Source organism: Arctopsyche grandis, chromosome 12 (genome assembly GCF_051622035.1).
Source record: "Arctopsyche grandis isolate Sample6627 chromosome 12, ASM5162203v2, whole genome shotgun sequence".
Taxonomy (NCBI): domain Eukaryota; kingdom Metazoa; phylum Arthropoda; class Insecta; order Trichoptera; family Hydropsychidae; genus Arctopsyche; species Arctopsyche grandis.
The window spans coordinates 25,413,207-25,440,043 of record NC_135366.1 but is presented as its reverse complement, the minus strand read 5'-3'; the positions used below and the strand labels follow the sequence as shown (position 1 = coordinate 25,440,043).

General features: G+C 34.0%; 2 protein-coding genes across 3 annotated transcripts; one reads left to right on the top strand and one right to left on the bottom strand.

The window, feature by feature from the left end:
- The first annotated feature begins 1,863 nt into the window (after positions 1 to 1,863).
- Positions 1,864 to 18,309, top strand: LOC143920362 (uncharacterized). Of its 2 annotated transcripts, none has more exons than XM_077443233.1 (8): positions 1,864 to 2,089; positions 12,132 to 12,292; positions 13,023 to 13,171; positions 14,904 to 15,069; positions 15,141 to 15,271; positions 15,455 to 15,592; positions 15,665 to 15,842; positions 17,591 to 18,309. In XM_077443233.1, the coding sequence occupies exons 2-8, from the start codon at positions 12,197 to 12,199 to the stop codon at positions 17,729 to 17,731; spliced, it is 999 nt and encodes a 332-aa protein (XP_077299359.1). In that variant the 5' UTR covers positions 1,864 to 2,089; positions 12,132 to 12,196; the 3' UTR covers positions 17,732 to 18,309. The 2 variants fall into 2 exon arrangements, with proteins under 2 accessions (XP_077299359.1, XP_077299360.1); XM_077443234.1 differs by having other exon boundaries at positions 1,990 to 2,157; positions 17,591 to 17,857.
- Positions 17,832 to 26,516, bottom strand: LOC143920363 (uncharacterized). The gene is made up of 5 exons (XM_077443235.1): positions 25,880 to 26,516; positions 25,565 to 25,798; positions 21,279 to 25,459; positions 20,882 to 21,189; positions 17,832 to 20,812 (listed from the first exon to the last, which is right to left on the bottom strand). The coding sequence occupies exons 1-3, from the start codon at positions 25,991 to 25,993 to the stop codon at positions 25,313 to 25,315; spliced, it is 495 nt and encodes a 164-aa protein (XP_077299361.1). The 5' UTR covers positions 25,994 to 26,516; the 3' UTR covers positions 17,832 to 20,812; positions 20,882 to 21,189; positions 21,279 to 25,312.
- Positions 26,517 to 26,837: the final 321 nt, after the last annotated feature.

The following is a 26,837-nucleotide window of genomic DNA, read 5'->3' as shown; positions in this document are numbered from 1 at the left end:
AATCGCGGTATTCCCTTTCGGCTTTGGCTGTAATGCATAGTCTTTCGCTCGTTTTCTATCAACTGCAAATTTAAACAAATGAATTCTATTCCTATATGAAAAATTCAAATTTTAAAATGTATGACTTTCACGAGCGCATTATTTCAAATATAGAATTGCGGGTCCAAAGTCCACTCAGAACTTTATAATACCATGTAGTATGCAATGACCGTACTGACGTCACTGATTCAGCCAGTGGTCAATAACGCGTTTACGAATACGTTATTTGAATACAAAATTATATAATAGACTAAATATGATCATCTTAGTTGACTGGTTCCAATTTTCCTTAACAATTGAAATGATAAATTTGAGCAAAAGTTGGCTGATCTGGATTTTACCATCCAAATATTGGCAGCTCTTAATTATACGAAAATGATCAATATATTCAAAACGATCAAACAGAGAAGGTCAATTCATATTCTACGCGCTCGTTCCAACGAACCTTGACGAGGAGAATGCTACATCAAGATCAATGCACTCAATAGATTATGAAACACTGAATACTCGACTTAACGAGGAGAGATAGGAAATGGTATACGGGGATGAAAAGTATGATAAGGGTAGTTGATATAGTGGAGCGATCGTAGAGATTGAAATGGCAATGGACGAGTCACGTAGCTATAGAATATTAATTGTAGTAAAAGAACGAACGAAAGGTGAACAAGAAAACGTAAAACGCAAAAAGGGCTACAAGGGAGATGGGTGGATGAAATTAGAAAATGGTGTGGGGAGGGATGGATGAAAGTTACTCAAAACAGAGACATTGAATTGAAACGTGTTAGGGCCGGGCCGCACCGTGTGACTTGCGAGCGACTTGGTTGAGGGCGACCAAACCAATGCATGCAGGTAGATGGGACATGCCACACCCGTCATCTTGTTTGTCGCACACGTTTCCATACATTTTTTCGTGTCGCGCAACTAGTCGGCCGACAAAGTTGCACAGTGTGGCCCGGCCGAGAGGTCTTCAACGAGCAATGGGTGGTGAATGGCTGTAAATGATGATGATGATGCTCAATACCCAGTGGCGGCTCGTCCTAACGGGCTGTCCTGATTCATCACTGATGAATCATTCTGAATGTATAAAAATTATCGATTCCAGATAAATTGATACCTGATACAAATTTTTTAGCCTGTAGCACACACTTACACATTTTTTGTCTCATAATTCTACAGAAAATTTAAGACAGAGATAAATAGTGCATTGTTGAATATTGCTGCAGTGTGTACCAGACATCGACTTTTTGTTTAGAGTTTATGTTACATATTTTTTAATTCTGAGTTAAAAACTTCTATGGGAATTTAAAAAGTAGTAAACCAGGACATTTGGGCGTCCCGAGAGGTTTGTTCGTGACACCGGGACACAAGATTTAAAACTGGTGACAATCCCGATTATGGGCCGGGCCGCACCGTGCAACTTTGTCGGCCGACTTGTTGCGCGACACGAAAAAATGTATGGAAATGTGTGCGACAAACAAGTTGACGGGTGTGGCATGTTCCATCTACTTGCATGCATTGGTCTGGTCACCCTCAACCAAGTTGCTCGCAAGTCGCACGGTGCGGCCCGGCCCTAATCGGGACACCCTAGTCATAGACCATGGCACTATGGAATATTTGAAAAAAATGCCCAGCACGCTACCCCTCCCCCCCCCCTACCTAATCCCAGATCCCTAGGCTAGAACCACAGCAAACCCCTCCCCCTTTTGTGGGGGCTATGTCGAATATATGTAATATGTATATATGTATGTACAAGAGCTGAACTCTACTATCTCCCACACAATTATATTGAATTAATTTGACAATCTCCAATCTGAACATACATACATATGTTTGTGAATCAAAGACCGACGATCACATTAGATCAGAGATACCGATGTTTATAGTTTAGAGAGCGACTTTAAGGGGAAAACGTTGATGATGACTACACAGGGTATATGTGTACCATGTGGAAGTATACATCGACCACTCTCCCAACTCTCATGTGTACATCAGCCACACTGGTGTAGGAGCACGTGCAGTTAGCGTGTTGGCTGCGGTTCAGGCGGTCGTGGTACGTCCGCCAATTTGCCAATATTCTAGTCATCACATTCACAAATACGCTCGTATTTACACACATATGTAGGTGTCTAGAGTCGCTCTATAGATCCCGTCCCTCATTTTTTTTTTTATTAATTGGGACCATGTCGGCTCTCGAAACCGTGAATTGCGTCGGCATGTACCGTATTCTTTTCCGTGTAGCTTCTTTGTACTTGCGTACATATTCGTACGAGAATGTGTTTTGTTTTATTTTTACTAGCCTCTTCTCACTTTTTGTTTGTTTATGCATCACCTTGAATGCGTTCATTGCGACGTGGCTGAACTTTGTAGAATGTGGAATCATCAGTTTATATCTAAACATTCGTTTTGTTTCTCTGCGCGTATTAGTAATATGTAAGTTATTACAAATAATTGTGTTGGTTTGACAACATGAAAATAAACACCAAATGCAGTGAGTGGCTCCCGATTTGTAATACAATGTGATACATTGTATTTTAATATGTAGAACGATAAGCAGGAAATGTTTAGGGACAGGCAAGAGTATGCCGTTAAATTGTTAACAATCTGCTCGCTATAAATAAAAAAATGCGCCACAGGTAAAATTTTTTTCGATGATCTTGTAGACAAATGTACATTTGAGATGTTGCTTCTTTTGGTTCGGTGATTATTCCGCAAAAAGCGATCTCGCGCACGTCACTAAAATCTCGATGACGGAACAACTGGCACCCAAAAACTCCATCAATCGAAATAATATACTAACGAGAACTCGAGTGCCAGATATTCCGTATTCGCGATTTTTGTGGCAACGATTGATCGCAATTTGCGCAATAATCCGTTTACCGTTTATTTTGATTATTTTCATTTACAGTGTTACTACTTTTTTTTATTTTTGTGACAATATTTCAATAACAAATGTACGATAATATAAACACGTAAGTACGTATGTAATGACAAATGATATAAAGGCGGCCCAAACCTCGTTTAAGCCGGGATCATAATTTTGATTGAAATCCTAATCATGAAATCACACACATTTTATATATTTATAGTTTATATTGTCGTACATTTGTTATTGAAATATTGTTTAAATTGCCATTTTATTTTATAATTATTTTTTATAATTTAGTACATTAGGTTTGTACATTTATTTTTTATATATTGTCTTATAAACAAAATATAGAATAGGCTAATTTTTAAAAAACATTTTTTGTACTAGGCTTTTCTATGTTTTACTTCGCAAACGATTGAGCTAAAATTCCTATAGTCTTCCGATCGTTTTAAAACTTTCCCATTATGTGCGGTTTGGTCAGCGATGGAAATTCCAATCGATTTATATTTGATCATATTTATAAAATCTCAGAACTCATTAATATCAATTTTAAAATTTCATTTAATTTTATGACTTTTCTAACGCTTGAGCAAGTCAACAAATGGCTCGTTGATTTTCGATTTTATAACATTTATGATAAATTTGAAATATGAGCAACACTTTTTTTTATCAAAATATTTCATAGCTCTTTTTTTAAGGAAAATGACCTTAAACATAAATTTCAATGTTGAATATGACTTATGACTTTATTTTGTAGATTTTTTCCCTTTTTTTTGTTTTTCATGTAAATCTGTTTTTTTTAATGAATACATTTATTTTCAATAAGTTGTACTTCGCATGCTTTGCAAGCGATAATTTTTGATTCTAAAACCTTTTAAAAATGCTATCAATTTTAGAAAAATATTTGTCATCCATATTTAGATTTTATATTTTATAATTTACTGAAACACGATATAATTTGAACCGGAAACTATTGTCTCATTTTTGGACTGGGATTTTAATTTCTGTTCACTTCCCATTGAAGCATTGAGCAATCAAAATTATCCATATTCTCATACAAGCGAATGCAAATTACATATTTCACTCGAAACTAAATTGATTGTATATTTAAATGATTATAATAACAATAACATATCTACAATAATATATGTAACTAGTGTTGTACCTGATGATATATCATCGCATGGGTGTTGAAATATTAAGTTTTTAATTTAAAAAAAAAAATGTGTCACGAGAAAACTGGGTGTCCGATTTTAGGGTGTGACCAGTTTTCTCGTGACCAGTGTTAGGGTGTGACCAGTTTTAGTGTGACAGGTGATCATGTGTGACCGATCTAGAGCGACCGGTTGTCCTGTGACCGGTTCACATTTGACTAGTAATCACCGAACCGTATGTCGAATCGAAACGACTATTATAGTACGGCGAGCGTTATCTCAGACACACAGAATAGCGATATTATATATACATATGATGCAAAGATGATTTTTCCTTTTTTTTTGGATTAGTCATGGGATCAATTGGCTTAGTAATAGCAATGTTCCACAATTAAATACATAAAATACAAAAAAAAACAAAATATTCTTCTATTAATTTTATTGAACATCATAAAATTTACATTTTCAATCTATTAACACAAATTGTTATACTCGGATCAATTACTATAAAAAAACTGAGCATATATATGTAATTCCCATGTATTAAGAATACATATTTTCCAAAAAAAAAAATTACATAAAAAATTGCATTCAGCATATATGTACATATCTACATATAATATTCAAACACCACTTGATAAGCCGATTTATCTGCAGATCAAAATTTTCAATGTCAACTCGGCCAGTTTGATAACCCTGTCTGGTTTGCACAAACCTGCCTCAAATCTGAATGTGTTGTACTTTGTTCGCTTTCGCTGATACGGTGTATATATGTATATATATATAAGATACAACTATCTATATCAGCGGCTCCTCACCTTTTTTGACTCACGTACCAGTTGGTACTAAAAATTATTGTATTTCATGAAATTTATTATTGCCAGTGTATTTTTAATATATAGTACTTGCATGGTAAGGAATGTGAAAACAGGATAGACGCAATGGATCTGTTTTGTTAAGAAATTTTGTGGTAAAAAAGCTATTTATAGTCACAATTATAATATGCTCAAAGTTTAAAATATTTATATACTATTTCGTCATACCTATATTACTGATGAATGGTTTTAGTAAAACACAAAATTACAAAGTACTAGGGTTGCCAACAGGTCTCTTTTTAAAAGGGCATGTTCTCTTTTTTAGCACAATTCTTTTGTTCTCTATCTTTTTTTATATTATACCCATAATGTCCTCATTTTCAATGTTGAGAATAATTTCACGCAGTTCGTACTATATTTTCTCTCACAAGACATGGCGTGAGTGAAGAGGCGAGGCAACCTGGCAATACTAAGTATACATATACATACTCGTATTTACTTTTACTAGAATATTTTCCATGATCAGCGGACAGTGGACTAAAGAAAGAAATAAATTGAAAATTTCCACTATCTGAGGTATTTTAAGCGTAGTATGTACATATATAATTACAAAAATATTTCATGTTGAGATAATTGGACATTTACGTTAATTTGTTTTAAAAATTATTTTTGATACTACATACATACAAATATATTTATACATTATGATTCTTAGCTTTATGGATATATGTAATATTTGCTGTACTAGTGGAATTTTACGATTACCTTGTAAAATTCTTGTTGCTAGGTAGCATAATAACTAGCTGGTTCGTTGTTTTGCTCGTCCGCTATTTGGATGCTTTTTTCGTAAATATTGTCGGTTAATGGTGTCGTGCTTTGCATATTGTGTAGAGTTATTGGTGTTGCTTTAATTTTTGATTAAAATTTTTGCAATTGTGATTAAATACAGTGGTTAAACTGATTTCTAAGGTTATATTTTAAAGATAATTTTCACTTGAAAAAAAAAAAAAAAAAAAAAAGAAGAAAAAAAAAAAAAAAAAAAAAAAAAGTTCTTTTGTTTCTTCAAATAATATTCGTTTGGCAACGAACGTGATCAAACTGATTTCTGAAATTATATATTAACTCTCGAACCCAGAGCATATTTACAATATTACAGCATAATGCAACATTGTTAAACAAAAAACTATTTATTTCATACATATTTTTGTGCGAAATTTTGAGAATATTCTCTTATTTAAATTATAAATTGTGACGCAAATAACTAATAATACTTAACAATGATTTGCTATAAATGCAAAAGTGTTGTGTTGTTGACTAATTATGTGCTGTGCGAGCTTTGTGAAGAACCTTTCCACCATGATTGTGTGGGGATTTCGGAAACAAAATACAAAAAAATGACGTCAAAGAATAAGGAAAAATGGCGATGCGTTTCTTGCCGTATCCATCCTAACCCCCTTCCGCCGTCTCAGTCCTCATCACTAATGCTCAGTTCTCAAGATTCAGTCATCAGTCCTCAGCCATCTTTATTTGATATACTTAATGAAATTAAATGCTTTCGAGCAGACTTTAATACCATGAAAAATGAGTTTGAAAACATAAAATCTGTAATCACAGACATAAACAATAAATTATTCACAATAGAGGCTAAGTCTGATGAATTTGATGGGAGACTAACCACTGCTGAAAAGAAAATTTCCTGCTTTTCTGATGTAAATAAAGGTTTAATTGAGGCGCAAAATACTATTGTTGAACTGAAACAAGAAAACAATCTGCAAGATCAATTCTCTAGAAAAAACAATGTAGAAATATCCGGCATACCTATGAAAAAGGGTGAAAATCTAGTGTCTATATTATATGACTTATGTGCTGTCGTGGGTCACAAATTGTGCGACACAGATATTGACACCATACACCGTGTGCGGCCGTACCCGTCCCAGGGCGTTGCAGGTTCACAGCAACAGCAACAGCAACAGCGAGAGGGCAACAGCGATGTGAGTGTGCGCACGTCATCAGTGGTCGTACGGTTCACTCAGCGCCGTCGTAAGGAGCTGCTGATGGCGGCCGTGCGCGCCCGCCGCGGCATCACCACCAACGACATCAATATTCCAGGCCCGCCCACCACCCTATACGTCACGGATCACCTTACACCAACGAATAAATTATTATTGAAGCGAGCACGCCAATTGAAAACTGAATATAACTACGCCTACTTGTGGGTTAAAGATTGCAAGATCATGATTAGAAAAAGTGCGAGCTCCAATATCATACAAATCTCAAAAGAATCAGATCTTTGCAAAATCAAATGACTAAGTGCAATATTAAATTTTAATAACCTAATAATTATCTATGCATTTATTGTCTACTGGTCTGCATCACATATTATAATGTATGTGCAAACAATTATGTACGTATGGCTATATAATTTATTATTTTTATTATTACTATATAACTATGCTATTTACATATATTTTACTCATAAACTAAAAAAGGTACGAGTTCATTTTTATATTTGTGTCCATGTATACCTTTGTATTTCAACTGGTATCACCAAGGATGGTTTGCTTAATAATTCCATATCTTTATCTGTGTATGCAGTTATGTGTATGTTTATATGCATATATCTATTTTCATTTATGCATATGGATATTTATATTTATATCACTACGTGCTCTATCTACTTCCTTTTTTACAATGTCTTCTAATCGTCTTGTCATTTATTATCAAAATGTCAGAGGTCTCCGAACTAAATCTGACTCTTTTCTTCAAAATGTATTAGTTAATAATTATGATATTATCTGTCTATCAGAAACTTGGCTAAATGACTCATTCAATAATAGTGAGTTTTTTGATGCCAGATATCAGGTGTTTCGACGTGACAGAGATTATCCTCTTCATAACCAAATATTTGGTGGTGGTGTAATCATAGCTGTGAAAAATAATCTACCCTCTGTCATTCAAAATAATTGGTTAACTTCCACAGAAGACCTTTGGATTACTATTACCACTAAATTTTTTAAACTAAATATCTGTACTGTCTATATTCCTCCTGGTAATTCTCACCAAACTCTATTAGTTACCCATTTAAATAAAGTATCTGATCTAATAACCAATTATCCAGAGGATCGATTCATTTTACTCGGTGATTACAATCTTCCCACTATTGATTGGACAAAATACGACTCAAATCTGCATCTATTTCCTTCCAATTGTATTAATTTTTCTTCCCTTTCCTTTACTCAATTCTTATCTTATAATAAACTTTATCAATACAATTATTTGTCAAATACTAATAATCGTATTCTTGACCTAGCTATTAGTAGTTTCCCCTTATATATTTCTCGTGCTGACTCTACGCTAATCCATGAAGATTCTCATCATTTATCCTTTTGCATCTCAATAATTTACAACAAATCTTCACCCTTGAATTATAATTATAATAAAACTTTCCTCTTTAGAAAAGCTGACTATGCTACAATTATTCCAATTTTAAGCGATATCAATTGGAATTCACTTTTGTCCAATTTAAATATTGATTTAGCTTGTAAAAAATTTTACGATACCTTACAAAATATTATTGAATGCCACGTCCCTTTTACTCTTAAATCTAAACGTACCAAATATCCCCCTTGGTTTACATCGTCTCTTATTAAAATAATAAAAGAAAAAAACAAATTCCATAAAAAATTTAAAATTTATTCAAATCCCTTAGATTATCAAAGTTTTTCACTATTAAGAGCTCGAATTAAAAAATATTCTTTAATCTGCTTTAGAAATTATATTTCTCTTATTCAAAATAATATTAAAACTAATCCCAAATCATTTTGGTCATATATAAATTCAAAAAAAAATACCTCCTCTTCATATCCTTCCGTAATGTATTATGGAAATAAGTCGGCTTCACATGGTTCTGAAATCTGTACCATTTTTGCTGACTATTTTGACTCCACTTTCAATAGTGATTCTACCATTAACCTTTCTATCTCTAATACAGATACTTCTTCTTGTAACTTATCTACTTTTCATTTTGACTTATCTACTGTACTCAGTCACATCAACTCTCTCAATGTTAATCTTGGTGCGGGTTGTGATGGTTTGCCTTCTTTTTTCCTTGTTAAATGTGCTGTCCCATTATCTCTTCCCATAACAATCCTTTTCAATCTTTCTATGTCGAACGGTAAATTTCCTGACTATTGGAAATTATCTTACATCACCCCTATTTTTAAAAAAGGTGATAAGAATCTTATTGAGAATTACCGTCCTATATCTAAACTATCTGTCATTAGTAAAATCTTTGAAAAAATTATCTATAATTTCCTTTTCTCCAATTTCAAAAACTACATTATACCTGAACAATATGGTTTTTTTAAGGGGAGATCGGTAGAGACTAACCTGCTTAATTTCACTAGTACTCTCACATCTTATATGGACAAACGAATCCAAATAGACGTCGTTTATACGGATTTCTCTAAAGCTTTTGATAAAATCAATCACAACCTTTTACTCAATAAACTTTGGTCCCTCGGAATCCGAGGAAATTTATTTCGTTGGATCTCTTCGTATATACTAAATCGTCACCAAATCATAATTCTCAATGGTTTTAGATCATCACTTAGACATATTCCTTCCGGTGTCCCACAAGGGTCGCATTTAGGTCCCTTATTCTTTTTACTCTATATTAATGATATCTCATACATCTTCAAACATTCCTTTATACTTCTTTACGCTGATGATTTAAAAATTTACAAACCTATATACACCATAGACGATTGTCATAAGATACAAGAAGATCTAGATAGATTCTCTATATATTGTTTAAATAATGATCTTTTTATTAATCTAGAAAAATGCTCTATTTTAAATTTCACTAGAAATAAGTCAATTATTACTAATCAATATCAATTAAATCATTCAATCCTTAACACGTCATCTTCTATTAAGGATCTTGGTGTAATACTCAATGATAAACTAGATTTCTCTGAACATATTTCTTTTATTACCAACAAAGCATTTAAATCTCTTGGATTCCTACTCCGCTCAACAAAACCCTTTAATGATCCTTACGTACTAAAATTACTTTATTTTTCCTTTGTAAGGTCTCACCTTGAATTTGCCTCAATTATCTGGTCACCTTTTTATTTATCCCATATTAATTGTATTGAGAAAGTTCAACTTAAATTTATTAAATCCTTACGCTACCTTTTTCCTACCTATACCCATTCTACTGTTTCCGACATTTTAAAAATCCTTTCTTTTAACAATCTTTCTGTCAGGCGACGACATTCTGATGCTATATTCTTCTTTAAGCTCATAAATGGTTTCCTTGATTGTTCTGATTTACTGAATAAGGTTAATTTCAGAATCCCAGTTCGATACCCTAGACGCGTTGCACTCTTTTCACTTGATCCTTTCAATACTAATTCCCAAAAATATTTTTATCTGCAGCGCGTTTATCGTATGTTTAACGGAGAGCTGAATGAGGTTGATCTGTTTGGTATTTCCCTACATCAATTCAGGTCTAACATCAAGAGAATCTTGACCGATTGATTCATTTTTTCTTCTATTCTATTTTTCCAATATTTCCATTATTTTTATACTTTAGTTTAGTTATGTAATGTGCTATTTAATCATATTATAGCTTTCATTCCTTTCCATTTCATTTGTTTATTTTGTATTTACCTTTTTCATTTGTTTTTTATATTTGTAAATTTCAATTTCTTCTTATATTCTATCTTATAACCTTTTCCAATTATTTTAATACTATAGTTTAATTATGCAATGTACTACATATTTTGTCATGCCTTTATTCTTTACTTTTTAATTTGTTTTCCTTATATTTATCTTTTTCATTTTTGTAAAAATCTATTATTGGACTCGGGTGTTACATATATTATTTATTTACTTTTTGTGTTTTTTATACCTATCTCTGTACATCCTGTCTGTTGATTTTTCAATTAATAAAATAAAAAAAATAAATAAAATAAATAAAATAAAATAATGGTATTTTTGGTACTTGGAATCAGAGCATCGTAACCTCTGGATATTCGCGGCACACATTGTTTTCGACTCGTAGAGTTTGTCAGCTACGTAGATACATACATACATATGTACTTCATCGGCAGTCGCTAGTTATTCCGTATATGAGACAAAATACTGACTAAGGGCGGTTTCAGACTAGCGTTATTTTTTGCGCGTATACGGTCGTTTCGGCATACGCGCTTACACGCGCGCTACTTTTCGCGCTTCAAAAAACCGGACGCGCGTACACGGGCTTATTCCGGGTAGTGGTGATTTAGTATCAACATGGATAATACGAGCTTTTAAGCGCGTCTACGCTCGTACGAGTTGCGCGTATGGAAAACGACGCGCCTATACGCGCCTACATGCACTTCAAAAAACGAGATTATACGCGCGTATAAAACGCTAGTCTGAAACCGCCCTAACATCGGTTTTCTCCCTCACACGTGATCTCACTCGCACGCATTAGGCCGAAGTGCTGTTCGGGGAACACATATTACCGCGGTGCACAGGTTACGATGCTCTGCCTTAAATGACCTATTTCACTTTAATAACAACCGGCACAATTATAAAAAAAAAATGTAAAAATTAACATTTTTTTGTTAAATGTTCCTTTTATTTCTCCATGACACTTACAAAGTACATAAAATATATTTTCTTTTCTTGATTAAATCTCCTTACAAAATAAATTTAATTTGATTTATTGAATTCATCGATTCGTCGACTAATTATGAGAATGTTAATTAAATAATATAAAAAATATATATTTCTGATTATGATTGTAAATCATTCATTCCTGCATGTCCGTCATTAGTCTAGAGCCCGGAATCTGAAGGGACTGTTTATTGTTCAAAGATTGTAAATGCATTGTTTAAGGTTTGCCGAACCTTTTTTACAAAGCATTTACTACAATTGAACAATAAGCGGCACGTTTCCGGCCCCTTCAGATTCCGACCTCTAGTCATTACTAGAGCCCGGAATCTGAAGGGGCTGTTTATTGTTCAAAGATTGTAAATGCATTGTTAAAGGTTTGCCGAACCTTTTTTACAAATGATTTACAACAATGGAACAATAGGCGGCACGTTTCCGGCCCCTTCAGATTCCGACCTCTATTCATTACTGATTTTTTTGCTTACCACTGGTTGGGAACCGCTGATCTATACAGACAATTATATCGCACAAGTCCATTAAACTCTGTGTCACTTTTATTCTATCTCACCAACTGAAAGCACTTGTTTACAGACGACTGCTTCGATAGATGAATCACAACAACTAACTACCATCGATCGATCTCAACCAAAATCAAGATGTCCATTCTAAAGACGACCATCACGTTCATGTTGAACAACTCGCCGGCGATGTACTCGTCGATGAGAAGTTCTGTAGCATCGCCTAAATCTAGTGTAAGTATTTCGTCTAACATTTTTTATCATTCCAATTATTCACAAGTTTTTAAATTTCATTTTAACTCAAGCAAACTTGTGAATGTTTTTGTATGCCAAGTATATATCATAATTTCCAGTCTTTCATCTTCATCTCCATTCTTGCCTATCGCTATTTCTTACATATTTTCTTTAGTATTTCCTGTCTTGTTTTTTTCTGCATCCTCTTGGATACCATTCAACCATCGTTTGTGTATCTTTAGATCTCTTCATGTGCCATCATTGTCATTTTCAGACTTACATACATATGTACATCCTCAAAGCATCTTCCATTTCTACCACTTTTTCTTATATATTTTCTTTAATTAGTCCTTCCTAGGTTCTGCATTCTCTTGGATACCATTCAACCATCGTTTGTGTATCTTTAGATCTCTTCATGTGCCATCATTGTCATTTTCAGACTTACATACATATGTGCATCCTCAAAGCATCTTCCATTTCTACCACTTTTTCTTATATATTTTCTTTAATTAGTCCTTCCTAGGTTCTGCATTCTCTTGGATACCATTCAACCATCGTTCGTGTATCTTTAGATCACTTCATGTGCCATCATTGTTATTTTCAGACTTACATTTGTACATCCTCAAAGCATCTTCCATTTCTACCACTTTTTCTTATACATATATTTTCTTTAATTAGCTCCTTCTTATTTATGAAAAGATATATTTTTATGAATTGAATATATTTTCAGACAAAAGCGAGACACATGTTTGCTGCTACATGCTTAGCACTTACTAATGTTCAAAGCCGACCTTTATCAAGTCAAGAAATCACCAAGAACATTTTGTTCATCAGTAATGAAAATCATACAGATCTGAAAAACGATCCGAAAACACTCAAGTAAGCGAAATTCAACTGTTATACATTTTTGTGAATGTTTTATCCATTTATCAACAAGATTGTGTCTCCTCGTGTGTGGTTTCCATGGATTTTTCGATTGTTGTAGGTCAATATCCATAGAACAACAATGTAACAGATAGACATCTAATCTGATTATTGTATTACGCAATTATTGCTATGTAATATATTAACTTATCATAATCAGGTGTACCAAATCGATACAGAACATCAATATTTCATAAATCAATGTGTTGGCTATTCAAGATAAAAAAAAATTGTAATCAGATATATCTTAATTAAATTCTAAAATTGCTCTAGATTGGGTTTTTTCTAACGAAATTTCCGATTTTGTAATTTCGACAATTTGTCAAGACCGATAACGATTGTTATAAATATCTTTTTACGCTTACGCTTCCCAACCCTCCGAAATTATATGCGAACCTGGCAGTATATGTCGGAGTATTTCATCAGCTAAAAGTCGAGTTAATTCAGGGCACGGCAATACTATTGGCATCGTAAAGAGTAGCCAATCACAGGAAGGAGCGGGTCGACCGAGCCTCCCTTCCGACCTAGCGGTCTCCATCCTGTCGAGAATTCAGACTTTTACCTTCAATAGATGGTGGTAAATGCTTAGAGACTTAGCGCCGTATATTAGCCTAGAGGAAACATTGGTAGCAAACAGTATATATAGAAGTTTTTTTCTATCGTACATTTTATTGGCATTAGCTGTGACGTAATAGTTAGTTAATTCAGGGCACGGCAATACTATTGGCATCGCAAAGAGTAGCCAATCACAGGAAGGAGCGGGTCGACCTAGCCTCCCTTCCGACCTAGCGGTCTCCGACCCTGTCGAGAATTCAGACTTTTACCGTTTACAATTTTTTTCATATTAAACAATTAAATATAAATATATTTAAAAGGTATTTGAAAAAAAATCGACCGCGTGCGGATCGAACACTGGACCAACACATATCTTTTAAATATTTTTTACTTAATAACTTAATATGCCATAACCCATGCGGTGATGTTTCATCGAGTACAACACTAGTAGAGTAATAACACTGAGCAACAAAAAATCACGTCGTTGAGTTACCAGAGCGGAGACTAACCAATCTTTACTAAGTTTGACCCGCTGAATTCGAATATGATATTCATTTTTGTTGGTGAGCGATCGTTTACGAGATATGAGCGTTTAAAAAAATCCGCGATTTTTACAGTTTTTTGGCTTTTGCGGTCTTTAACTAAAAATTTAAGATTGTTACGCTCAAAGTGAGTATTGGAATCAATAGTCAGATATTTTTCCTATAAATTGTTATATTTCATTGCTTTAAAATACTTCTAATTAATTGTCTAGCGAATTTTAAAAGTCAAAAATATATTTTTTTTTACGGATTTTTTTTTCCGTGCTATTTTTCATTTATTTGGCAATTTTTTTATTTCACCACGTTTATAAGGATTGTTTTTCTATCTCAATATATTTTTTTATCTAAACGTACTAACAAAAGCGGTAATTGCAATTTAAATGCTTTCGTTGTATATATGGTTGTATCGCGTAATATGTTAGGGCAAGCGAGATGGCATATAATCCACCTCACAGAGTACAGCGGTCGGACTACATGCCACTAGTAATAATAACAATGAGTTATCTTTTTTGTTGATATGAAAGTAACATTCATATGAAGTAATTTGTAAAAACATTTTATATTTTTGAAGTTTTGATATATTTTTTTAGATTGAACAAACCTTTGAACAAGCCACTATGCGTTATGCTAAATTGGATGTTGGCGAAACGATCTCACGTTCACAAATACGCTTCCATATACCTCGATCAGGGATACGACGTGCTTTCGGTGAACTGTTCACCGTGGCAACTATTGTGGCCGATGAAAGGCTCGCAAGTAATGTCCAATGAATGAATGTTAAGTTCGATTGAATATATCGTCGTAAATTGAATGTGTCGCCATTTTAGTTAGTCGCCGCAGATCTCCTTCATTTTATGGAAGCTAATAAATCTTTCAGTCCGTTAATTTTACACGGATTCTCAATCGGAGGCTACGTATTCGGCGAACTGCTGTTTTTAGCGTCGACTGACAAAAAAAGGTATCACTAACTACATAACTCATCAAACGATTGTATCACACGTCAGAAACCATCAACTAGTTTAACCTTCAACTGTACGATTGCAAAATTAGATGATGATCTCTACACGGTGGAAATATTATATACCTACATATGTACAATCACTAATGAATTTTTAATTATATTTTGTATAACGAATGTTAGATATCAACCAGTTTTGGATAGATTCATTGCTCAAATTTGGGATAGTGCTGCTGACATTAGCGAAATACCGGTCGGCGTTCCCAAGGCAATATTTCCCAAAAACGAAACAATGCAAACGGCTCTACACAAATACATTTTGTAAGTAATTTACTTATTTAACGTTAATTTCAACTTAATGATCAGAGCACTAATTTCAAACAATTTTTTCAGATATCATCTAAAAACTTTCCATGAAGCAGCAACTATACATTACATGCGATCCAGTCAAGCTTTCCATTTAAACCTATGCCATGCTCCAGCGTTATTTTTACTGAGTAAAACTGATCCCGTCGGTGCTGAAGATTCAAACAGAAAAGTCCACGATTCGTGGGAAAGTTTAGGAATTAAGGTATGAATTATCAATTTACTGTAATAGAAAATGTACAAAGTCTTTACGCTACTCGTTTAATGTCTTCACTTCGGGCTCGACCAGCGAGGCCTGCCAACTTAAAATATTCGCATTCATACCAATCCCACATATATGTTCTAACAACACAAGTTGATGCTTTGGAATGCAACCTGTTCAGGAATATGTCTCATCTGTAACGATGTTATAAATTTGAGAGTTTTTAATTGTCTCGGACGCTATTTTTACAAGCCTCTTATTATCTTTTTTCTATTAGCGTTTCATTCACAATGTAAATCCCGCCAATTGGAGATAGCCAGCAGTATGGCTCGGTGGTTGCGTTTATGTTTAGCACCGAGAGGTTACCGGGTTCGATCCCGTGCTAATCAATAATGCTGCTGGTCAGACTTGGATATTTGTAACTCCAAGTCGATCGTTTCCTATCAAAGTTTGCCAATTTATCTGATTTCATTGTTGAAACAGATCCTCCATCAAATTGGCAAAAACCATCCTACCTGCTATATCACAAATATCTGAATTTAATTTATGTACATATGTAAAAATTTATGTACAAGTCTAAATCCATAGATGTTTCTATGGATTAATTCATTGTTAATTTCGTGTTCTTCAGCCTCTCGAAATACAGCGATTTATATAATAAAAAATGCTGCAATTTTTGTAATTAATTGTCTAGGAAGGCGCATCGGAGTTTACCTGTTAGGCCTTCCTCGTATAAAATAAAATAAATAAAAAATATTGAACTATGGGGGGGCGAAAGGAATGAAATTGCGGTATTGTTATAAACACGCTGTTTAATATAACGGGTTAGAAAGAAGTAAAGTAGTAGCCACCAACATGGTCGAATCGGTCCCAACTCGCATGTTGGCGACCCAAAATCGACCATGTCGTAGGGTCCCCACAGGACTTTCCCCTGTGCAGTTCTGATCTAGCGCAATAAGGCTTTCATTTCAGCCAACAGTTTGGCTTAATGGTAGCGTATATATTCAACACCACTGCGATCAATGGTTCGACTCGTCAAACTGCTGGTTAGATTTGGGGGTTTTGTGACTCCAAATCGATCGTTTCTCTATCTGAGTTTGTCAATTTTATCTGATCATTGTTGAAACGGTTCCTGAAAATTGGTAATAGATCATTTCCTGTTGTCACAAAAATCTATGTGTATAATTTGTAGAAATTATGCACAGAAATCTGAAATCTATAGATGTCTCTATAATATCGTGTTTCTTATGTGTACAAAATTGTAATAATAATTGTGCACAAAATCTAAAAATAATCCATAGATGTCTCTATGATTATTATTTCTGTACTTGATTAATTATTGTATTCTATGTTTATTGAACGTACTGTATACGTTGTCTGACCGTTCTCGTACACTCGTCGCATTGGAGCGATCTGTAATGACGAGTGTACATTGATTGTAATAAAAATAAATAATAATAATAAATTTCTTCCTGAAATTAAAAATAATTTTTGATCAAAAAATCATATGCAGACTGGTAATAATATCCACCAATTTTTCACCGACTGGTTCAATGGACTTTTCAACAATCTCCCCATCTCAAAAAACGCTTCCACATCGAAGGGGATTGTGTTGAAAAGTAGTTCAAGACGTATTTTCTTTCTAAAACGATTTTTGTGACAATAAATTGCTATAAGTTTATAAAACTATTCACACAAGTGATCCTCATATGCACATAATTTCATATATTGATATCAATGTGTTGTTTTAGTGTACGTGGAAGTGCTGGGATAAATCACCTCACGTGCAACATTTCATGAAGCATCCCAAAGAGTATGTGGGCGCTCTGAACAATCACTTGGACGGACTGGGTCTGATATCGAAGCCGGAGAAGATTAAAATGAGGCTTTAAATGCTTTACTTTTTATACCATTTGTAATTTTATATTGACGCTTCGTATTTGGGCGCAAGCTTGTATATTTTAACGCATATATAAATTTAAATTAAGCTATCACTACGAAATGTATGGCTTTTATTTTACATATACACCTATACGTAGCCTTCCTTTAAGTACTTAAATGATTACGTCCTTGACCACGTAAGCGATGTATTCATTTAGTCATTTAATCTGGAACACATTTCAATGATACTAGTCAGATTAAGACAAAGCGAATTTGTGGCTCCTGAATAGCAATTTGGTGAAGCTGGACGGAATGCTGCGGAAGTTGTAGTAGTGGACGACTTTCGGTAGAGTAGATTGCTAGATCCTAGATAATAGCCTGGTAAAACTGGAGTCTGGTTTAAGACAACTTCAATATGCGGTTCCTGGATAGCAATTCGATGGAAATATAGAAAGTAGTCTGGGCTACCTTTCATCTTTTGGTTTCAAATTGAAATCAATTTATCAATGTAATAAAAAAATGTGCTTTTAAAAGAAATAAAATGTATTCATATGAAGACAAAAACAATTTTAAATAAAATTAAGACAGCAAAAATGAGAAAAATTATTGGTTTATGTATGTAAAAAAACGAAAGCAATCTAAATTAAATGATTTGACGGATGAATCACTTAATTCATTCAATGATAATTCGTCTGCAGTGTGATTAAGGGCTATCAATGAAGGAAAATAATATCACTCATGTTCTCATCCTCCGACAGGATTGCCAGACGTCCCTATTTGAGTGGGTCTGTCCCGAGTTCAACAGACAAATCCCGAGTCCCGCATTACTTCTAAAAATCCTGACTTAGCTAAATTTGTATACATATTTACAAAAATGTATGTATGTATTGTTATAGAGGCTTGCTTAATCTTTTATGAATAATATTTGAAACTGTCAGCGTCAGCTGGAAGTGTTCGAATCAGCTGAATCCGAGCGAATATGAAATTATTTAATATTACTCGCGATATTGAACTTCTATACGAAGTTGTCTGTTTATTAAACAAATTTGTACCGAATTTGACCGAAGCAATTAATATTAAATAATTTCATATTCACTTGGATTCAACTGACGCTGACAATTTCAAATATTATTCATAAAAGATTAAGCAAGCCTCTATAACGATACATACATTTTTGTAAATATGTATACAACCGAAATTAGCTGTTAAGGGGGCTGGACACCAGCGCCTAAAAACGTATTACACTTCTCCCTTCCTCAATTATGGCACTAGAGAAATTATTTTTTAATATGCTATGGATATCCACCATTGGGATGCATCTATCGTTTTATTTTTTTGATTAGTTATTTTTTATAGGAGCTAGGAGCCGCCAAACATCTATAAAATCGCCTCTTTTTTACACCCACGAAAAGAGTCCAGCGTGCTTATTTAACGGTCGATTTTAAAAAAATACGCGAATAGTTGCACAGAAAATATCTTTCTCATACCGATGATGAAATTTTTTTAAAAATTCGTCCAGTTTTGGAGGAGGAAATAGGAGAATACGAAACCTCGATTTTGTCGATTTAAAATACGTATTATCTGATCGAAGCGAAACTGTCGCATTCACTCAATATATATATCGAAGAAAGGAACGGCAACAAAATTAAGGTTTCGGGTGTACAGCCCTCTTAAGAAAAACGATAAAAGAAAACGAAAGTTCTTTGTAAATATAAATCTTTATTATATGTATGAGGTATACAGTTTCAAAGACACAAACAGCAAAGTCCCTTGGGCATAGACAAATAAGATGGTATATTTTAAGGAGCGGCAAAACAAAAGAATGAAACAATTTAAAAAACAATTAAAATTATTATATTCCATTTAAATTATTTGTCTTTCAAAAATGACTCGGAAATCCTCAATTGATCTAAGAGAGTGCGATTCGAAATATCTAAAAAAAACTTTTAGTTATGTTTTTTCTCGTTTGTATAGTATTTTTAGAAGGGGTAGCATTTTGAAATTAGCCTAAGGGCAGCACATAGTCTAGGGACATCACTGCACGGCACTGAAATATTATAGATCGTACGTAGATGAAATCATTCAAAGAATTTGAAACAACGGCATGGTTTTTCCAGCGTGGGATGTTTTATGTCTAACGAGGCGATATTTTGTAGCAAATGATTTTAAACAAATATCGCATTTGAACGGCTTTTCCCTAGCATGGGATATCAAATGCGTCGCTAGGCGAGATTTTTGTGGAAACGATTTCAAATAAGTATCACATTTGTATGGCCGTTTCCCTCTGTGTGAGATCTTTTATGTATTTTAAGATAATGTTTTGTACCGTACGACTTAAAGCAAATAGCACATCTGTATGGCTTGTGCCCAGTGTGAGATATCATATGCACTTTCAAGCTTAGCTTTCATAGTGAACAGTTTTAAACAAATGTCGCATTTGTACAAATCTTCGTCGGTATGAAATCTCGCATGTATTTGTAAGACTATAATTCGAAGCGAATGATTTGAAGCAAATAGCGCTTTGTACGAATCTTTCTGAATATGAGATGATTTATGTCTCAAAAGAGTGGGTTTGTTTAAGAATGGTTTCATATAAATATCACATTTGTATGGCTCATTCGCAGTGTGAGATCTTTCATGCATTTTATGAAAATATTTTGTAGAAAATGACTCTAAACAAACATAACATTTGTAAGACTTTTTCGAACCGTGAGATTTTTCATGTTCCAAAGTTCCACTTTGTGGTGAATGATTTTAAACAATTTTTCAAATGTCCGACAAGACTAGATTTTTCATCAAACTACTCTAAATAAATGTTTTGTTTGTACATATTTTCTGCAGTCTGAGAACACGAATGGCTCTCAAGGGTAGACGTATCAACAAATGATTCAAAGCAAATGCCACATTTCAACAGTGTGTGATTCTTTTGGTGCGGTTCTAATTTAGAGACATTAATTTCAAGGCCCGATTCAGATTTTGTAACATATGTATATATCATGTGAAATATTCGGTGATTGGGGCTCTTCTTTTGGAATTTTAATACAACTTGACTCGTCTACCGGTGGAATATATTAAGTAGTTCTTCTGCATACCTGTAAAATAAAACGAACGTTATATTATCTGTGTAATAGATTTTACAGTGTGCTGAGAAGTCGCATTACATTATAGGTGTTTTCAATCAAACGAATGTTTTGCTTTGAATCGATTTCTTCCTCGGCACTGAATTCCAAATCATTTATGTCGTCATCGATGAGGGGATCGCACATGTTTGGTGGCAAATTATTACCCAACTCATCCTTCCATAATCTTCGAGGAAAACTTCTTCCGACTTGATGTGTTGATGTTCACTTAGCCTCAGTTTTAACGTTTTATCATTTTGAAAACAGAAAATTCTAAAAGTGTCCACATATTCCAGGTTTTTATTACACACAAGGCATATCGAATGCGGCAGCCCATCATCTTCCTTAACCTGCAAATGAGAAGGAAAGTCATGAGAGTTGGCATAGAGTAAGAGATAGGAACAGAGTAAAAGTGGCGGTAACCGTAAGCGTAACTGACCCTCAGTCGAAGACAGGTCCTAATGCGTTCCTCCACTGGATGAGGGTTGCCAAAGATAGAGAGGGAAGCCGAAGCAAAAAGAAGACAAAGCCTGCCCTCTATCGCATGAGTCAGAGGCGCCTTTTCCCCGAGGCACCCGACACAACGGAATTCACTTCTCTCTTTGTCGGGGCGGTCCAACCGACGATAGTACGTTTTAATTCAGAGGCGTAGCCTATGTTTTGGTTATAAGAAAACGAAAACGGGGTTTCTTTTTATTCTATAACTAGCTGAACCCGGCATGCGTTTCAATGCCACAATAACGCATGCAATTCCCATTCCCGTTCCCATTTGTCGGAAAAACTTCTACGTCAGCGAACACATTTGAAATTATTTAATTATTTGTTTATTTTACCCAAAAAAACATTCGAAATTATTGCGTTGCAATGCCATTCATTCCCGTTTTTCCCGTTTCCGTTCCTGTTTTTACACGAATTAAGTAAATGGTTTTCCGATGCGTGAGCAGGCCACATACTCTGGATATTTTCAAAAACTCCTTTTCAGTAAAAGAGTTTCCAGTCTTGCATCCCGATGCTCGTCTGTTTCTAAAGCTCGTGATGCCTTTTTCTTTCGTGCTTGAGATATAGATTGACCAATCGCTTTTCTTTTGGGTGGCATAATTAAACAAGATTTGATTTCTGAGAAAATGATAACGAACAAATATTGCATTGGTGTGCCTTTACCTCAATATGGGTATAGTTGTGATCAGTGAGGATAGATTTCTGAGAAAAATAACTTGAACAAATATCACATTTGTGTGGATTTAAACCACTATGAATATTCATATGTAAAGCGAGGGAAGTCTCCCGAGTAAAAGATAGTGAACAAATATCACATTTGTATGTCCTTAGCTCTGTATGAATATTCATATGTTTAGTGAGTTCAGACTTCCGAGAATAAGATCGTGAACAAATGTTACATTTGTGTGGCTTTAACCCACTATGAATATTCATATGTTTAACGAGGTTAGGCTTCTTGGTAAAAGATATTGAACAAATATCACATTTGTAAGTCTTTAATAACCCTATATGAATATTCATATGTGAATCGAGGTGAGACCTCCGCGTCAAAGATTTTGAACAAATATTACATTTGTAAGTCTTTAACATTGTATGAATATTCATATGTCTAATGAGGTTAAACTTCTGAGAATAAGATCGAAAACAAATATAACATTTATGTGGTTTTAACCCTTTATGAATATTCATATGTTTAACGAGGTTAAACTTGTAATTAAAAGATCTTGAACAAATATCACATTTGTATGTCTTTAGCTCTGTATGAATATTCATATGTTTAGTGAGTTCAGACTTCCGAGAATAAGATCGTGAACAAATGTTACATTTGTGTGGCTTTAACCCACTATGAATATTCATATGTTTAACGAGGTTAGACTTCTTGGTAAAAGATATTGAACAAATATCACATTTGTAAGTCTTTAATAACCCTATATGAATATTCATATGTGAATCGAGGTGAGACCTCCGCGTCAAAGATTTTGAACAAATATTACATTTGTAAGTCTTTAACATTGTATGAATATTCATATGTCTAATGAGGTTAAACTTCTGAGAATAAGATCGAAAACAAATATAACATTTATGTGGTTTTAACCCTTTATGAATATTCATATGTTTAACGAGGTTAAACTTGTAATTAAAAGATCTTGAACAAATATCACATTTGTATGTCTTTAGCTCTGTATGAATATTCATATGTTTAGTGAGTTCAGACTTCCGAGAATAAGATCGTGAACAAATGTTACATTTGTGTGGCTTTAACCCACTATGAATATTCATATGTTTAACGAGGTTAGGCTTCTTGGTAAAAGATATTGAACAAATATCACATTTGTAAGTCTTTAATAACCCTATATGAATATTCATATGTGAATCGAGGTGAGACCTCCGCGTCAAAGATTTTGAACAAATATTACATTTGTAAGTCTTTAACATTGTATGAATATTCATATGTCTAATGAGGTTAAACTTCTGAGAATAAGATCGAAAACAAATATAACATTTATGTGGTTTTAACCCTTTATGAATATTCATATGTTTAACGAGGTTAAACTTGTAATTAAAAGATCTTGAACAAATATCACATTTGTATGTCTTTAGCTCTGTATGAATATTCATATGTTTAGTGAGTTCAGACTTCCGAGAATAAGATCGTGAACAAATGTTACATTTGTGTGGCTTTAACCCACTATGAATATTCATATGTTTAACGAGGTTAGACTTCTTGGTAAAAGATATTGAACAAATATCACATTTGTAAGTCTTTAATAACCCTATATGAATATTCATATGTGAATCGAGGTGAGACCTCCGCGTCAAAGATTTTGAACAAATATTACATTTGTAAGTCTTTAACATTGTATGAATATTCATATGTCTAATGAGGTTAAACTTCTGAGAATAAGATCGAAAACAAATATAACATTTATGTGGTTTTAACCCTTTATGAATATTCATATGTTTAACGAGGTTAAACTTGTAATTAAAAGATCTTGAACAAATATCACATTTGTATGTCTTTAGCTCTGTATGAATATTCATATGTTTAGTGAGTTCAGACTTCCGAGAATAAGATCGTGAACAAATGTTACATTTGTGTGGCTTTAACCCACTATGAATATTCATATGTTTAACGAGGTTAGACTTCTTGGTAAAAGATATTGAACAAATATCACATTTGTAAGTCTTTAATAACCCTATATGAATATTCATATGTGAATCGAGGTGAGACCTCCGCGTCAAAGATTTTGAACAAATATTACATTTGTAAGTCTTTAACATTGTATGAATATTCATATGTCTAATGAGGTCAAACTTCTGAGAATAAGATCGAAAACAAATATAACATTTATGTGGTTTTAACCCTTTATGAATATTCATATGTTTAACGAGGTTAAACTTGTAATTTAAAGATCTTGAACAAATATCACATTTGTATGTCCTTAGCTCTGTATGAATATTCATATGTTTAGTGAGTTCATACTCCCAATAATAAGATCGTGAACAAATGTTACATTTGTGTGGCTTTAACCCACTATGAATTTTCATATGTTTAGTGAGTTCAGTTTTCCGAGAATAAGATAGTAAACAAATGTTACATTTGTGTGGCTTTAACCCACTATGAATTTTCATATGTGAAACGAGGGAAGACTTCCAAGTATAAGATCGTGAACAAATATCACATTTGTATGTCCTTAGCCCTGTATGAATATTCATATGTTTAGTGAGTTCATACTTCCAAGAATAAGATCGTGAACAAATGTTACATTTGTGTGGCTTTAACCCACTATGAATATTCATATGTTTAGTGAGTTCAGACTTCCGAGAATAAGATTGTGAACAAATGTTACATTTGTGTGGCTTTAACCCACTATGAATTTTCATGTGTTTAGTGAGTTCAGACTTCCGAGAATAAGATAGTAAACAAATGTTACATTTGTGTGGCTTTAGCCCACTATGAATTTTCATATGTGAAACGAGGGAAGACTTCCAAGTATAAGATCGTGAACAAATATCACATTTGTATGTCCTTAGCCCTTTATGAATATTCATATGTTTAACGAGGTTACACTTCTGATTAAAAGATCTTGAACAAATATCATATTTGTATGTCTTTAGCCTTGTATGAATATTCATATGTTTAACGAGGTAAAACTTCTTGGTAAAAGATCTTGAACAAATATCACATTTGTATGGCTTTAACCCACTATGATTATTCATATGCTTTAAGAGTTCATACTTTCTTTTGAAAGATTTTAAACAAATCTCACATTTGAATGGTTTTTCTTCAGGGTGGCGCCTTATATGTTTCAAAAGGTAAGTTTTTAGGACAAAAGATTTTAAGCAAATGTCACATTTATGTGGCTTTACCCCACTATGAATAAGCTTATGTGAACTGAGGTCAAATTGTACACTGAATGATTTCATGCAAATATCACATTCAAACGGTTTTTCTTCGGAGTGGCGCCTTATGTGTCATCTTAACTTTTGAGCGAATGACTTTGAACTAATGTCACATTCATACAGATTTTTTTGAGTATGGGACGTTGTCTGTGTCACTTCTTCACTAATATTCTTCATTTCGGGTCTGTTATCATCTGAAGTAATTTTTCCTTCGGGTATCTACAAAATATGTAAAACGTTACATAATTTGCTATAACAACTACAAAAAGACTCTAATTTTATAGAATGGTTAGATATCGTTACAAGTAAATTTATTACTATTACCTCGCCATTGTTTGGTGAACTAGAAATGTTTGTTGACAAATCACAATTTGACTCGTCTTCCCATATTAGATCCTCCAACAAAACTTCCTCTGTCTTTATTTTCAAAGACTCGTTTAGAACCATCCTCGACGTTTCGTCACTCCGGAGACAGGAGTTTCGAAAGCTGTCGAGCAATTCCAGATTGTTGACACACGAATGGCATATCAGATCTGGCAGATGGTCGCCTTTCCTAACCTGCAAATGACACAGATAATATTGATTTCGAGGGTTAATGAAATTTATATCAGTAATAGTAATGGGCTAAGAGTAAGTGACCCGCAGCTGACAGCCGGTCCAAATGCGTTGCACCAATTGCTGTGGATGAGGATCGCCATGGACGGAGACGAAGGCCTCTGGTGGGGCAGAGCACAGGCAAAGTCTGCACTCCATCACTACTTCGACAGCAGAAACACGAACGTCTCGAGCACGGCCGTAGCCAGGATTTATATATATTTAGGTACATACATGTTCCCCACACAGGGCTAAGACATAAATTGGCCGAATGCTATACATACTCCCAATTTATGTCTCGTGATAATAAATTAAAGTGTTTTATTATTTTTAAATATCGTTATATTATTTGCTAATTATACGAACAAAAAAATTCCAGAAGTTTTTTTTTACGAAAATAATGAATAAATATAGGTAATGTATAGCGTGCTTTATGCAAGATGCAGGTAGACGCGCGTTCCAAGAACTGTCGGTCGGGGGTCGGCAACCTGCGGCTCTTTGGATGTGAAGCTGCAGCTCTTTAGTTCCATACGCAAATATTATTTATTTTAACAAAAAAAAAAAATTAAAATCGTTCTGAATCGATTAACGAGGATTAGGCACCGATTCGATCACACCGAGTCACTTGTAGTCGCTTTTCACCGCACCCCTCCCGAAAAACTGGCCACTCTGGTGAAAACCCCTACAAATGTGATATTTGCTTAAAAACATTCAATACAAAATTGGAATTCAATTCACACATGAGTATTCATACTGGGGTTAAGCCACATAAATGTGCCATTTGTTTAAAATCATTTGTCCAAAAAAATTACCTTTTGAAACATATGAAGGTCTGTTCATACTTAACAGCACTGCACGGCTTCAGCACTGTACGACTCCGTTTCAAATATGTCATTTTATTACATTTCTATTCATATCTACCTACACGTCGCGGTCACGTCACGTTCACAGCACTTTGGCCGAGTGCAAGGCAAAATCGGCTTACTTATACATTACAGGCCAT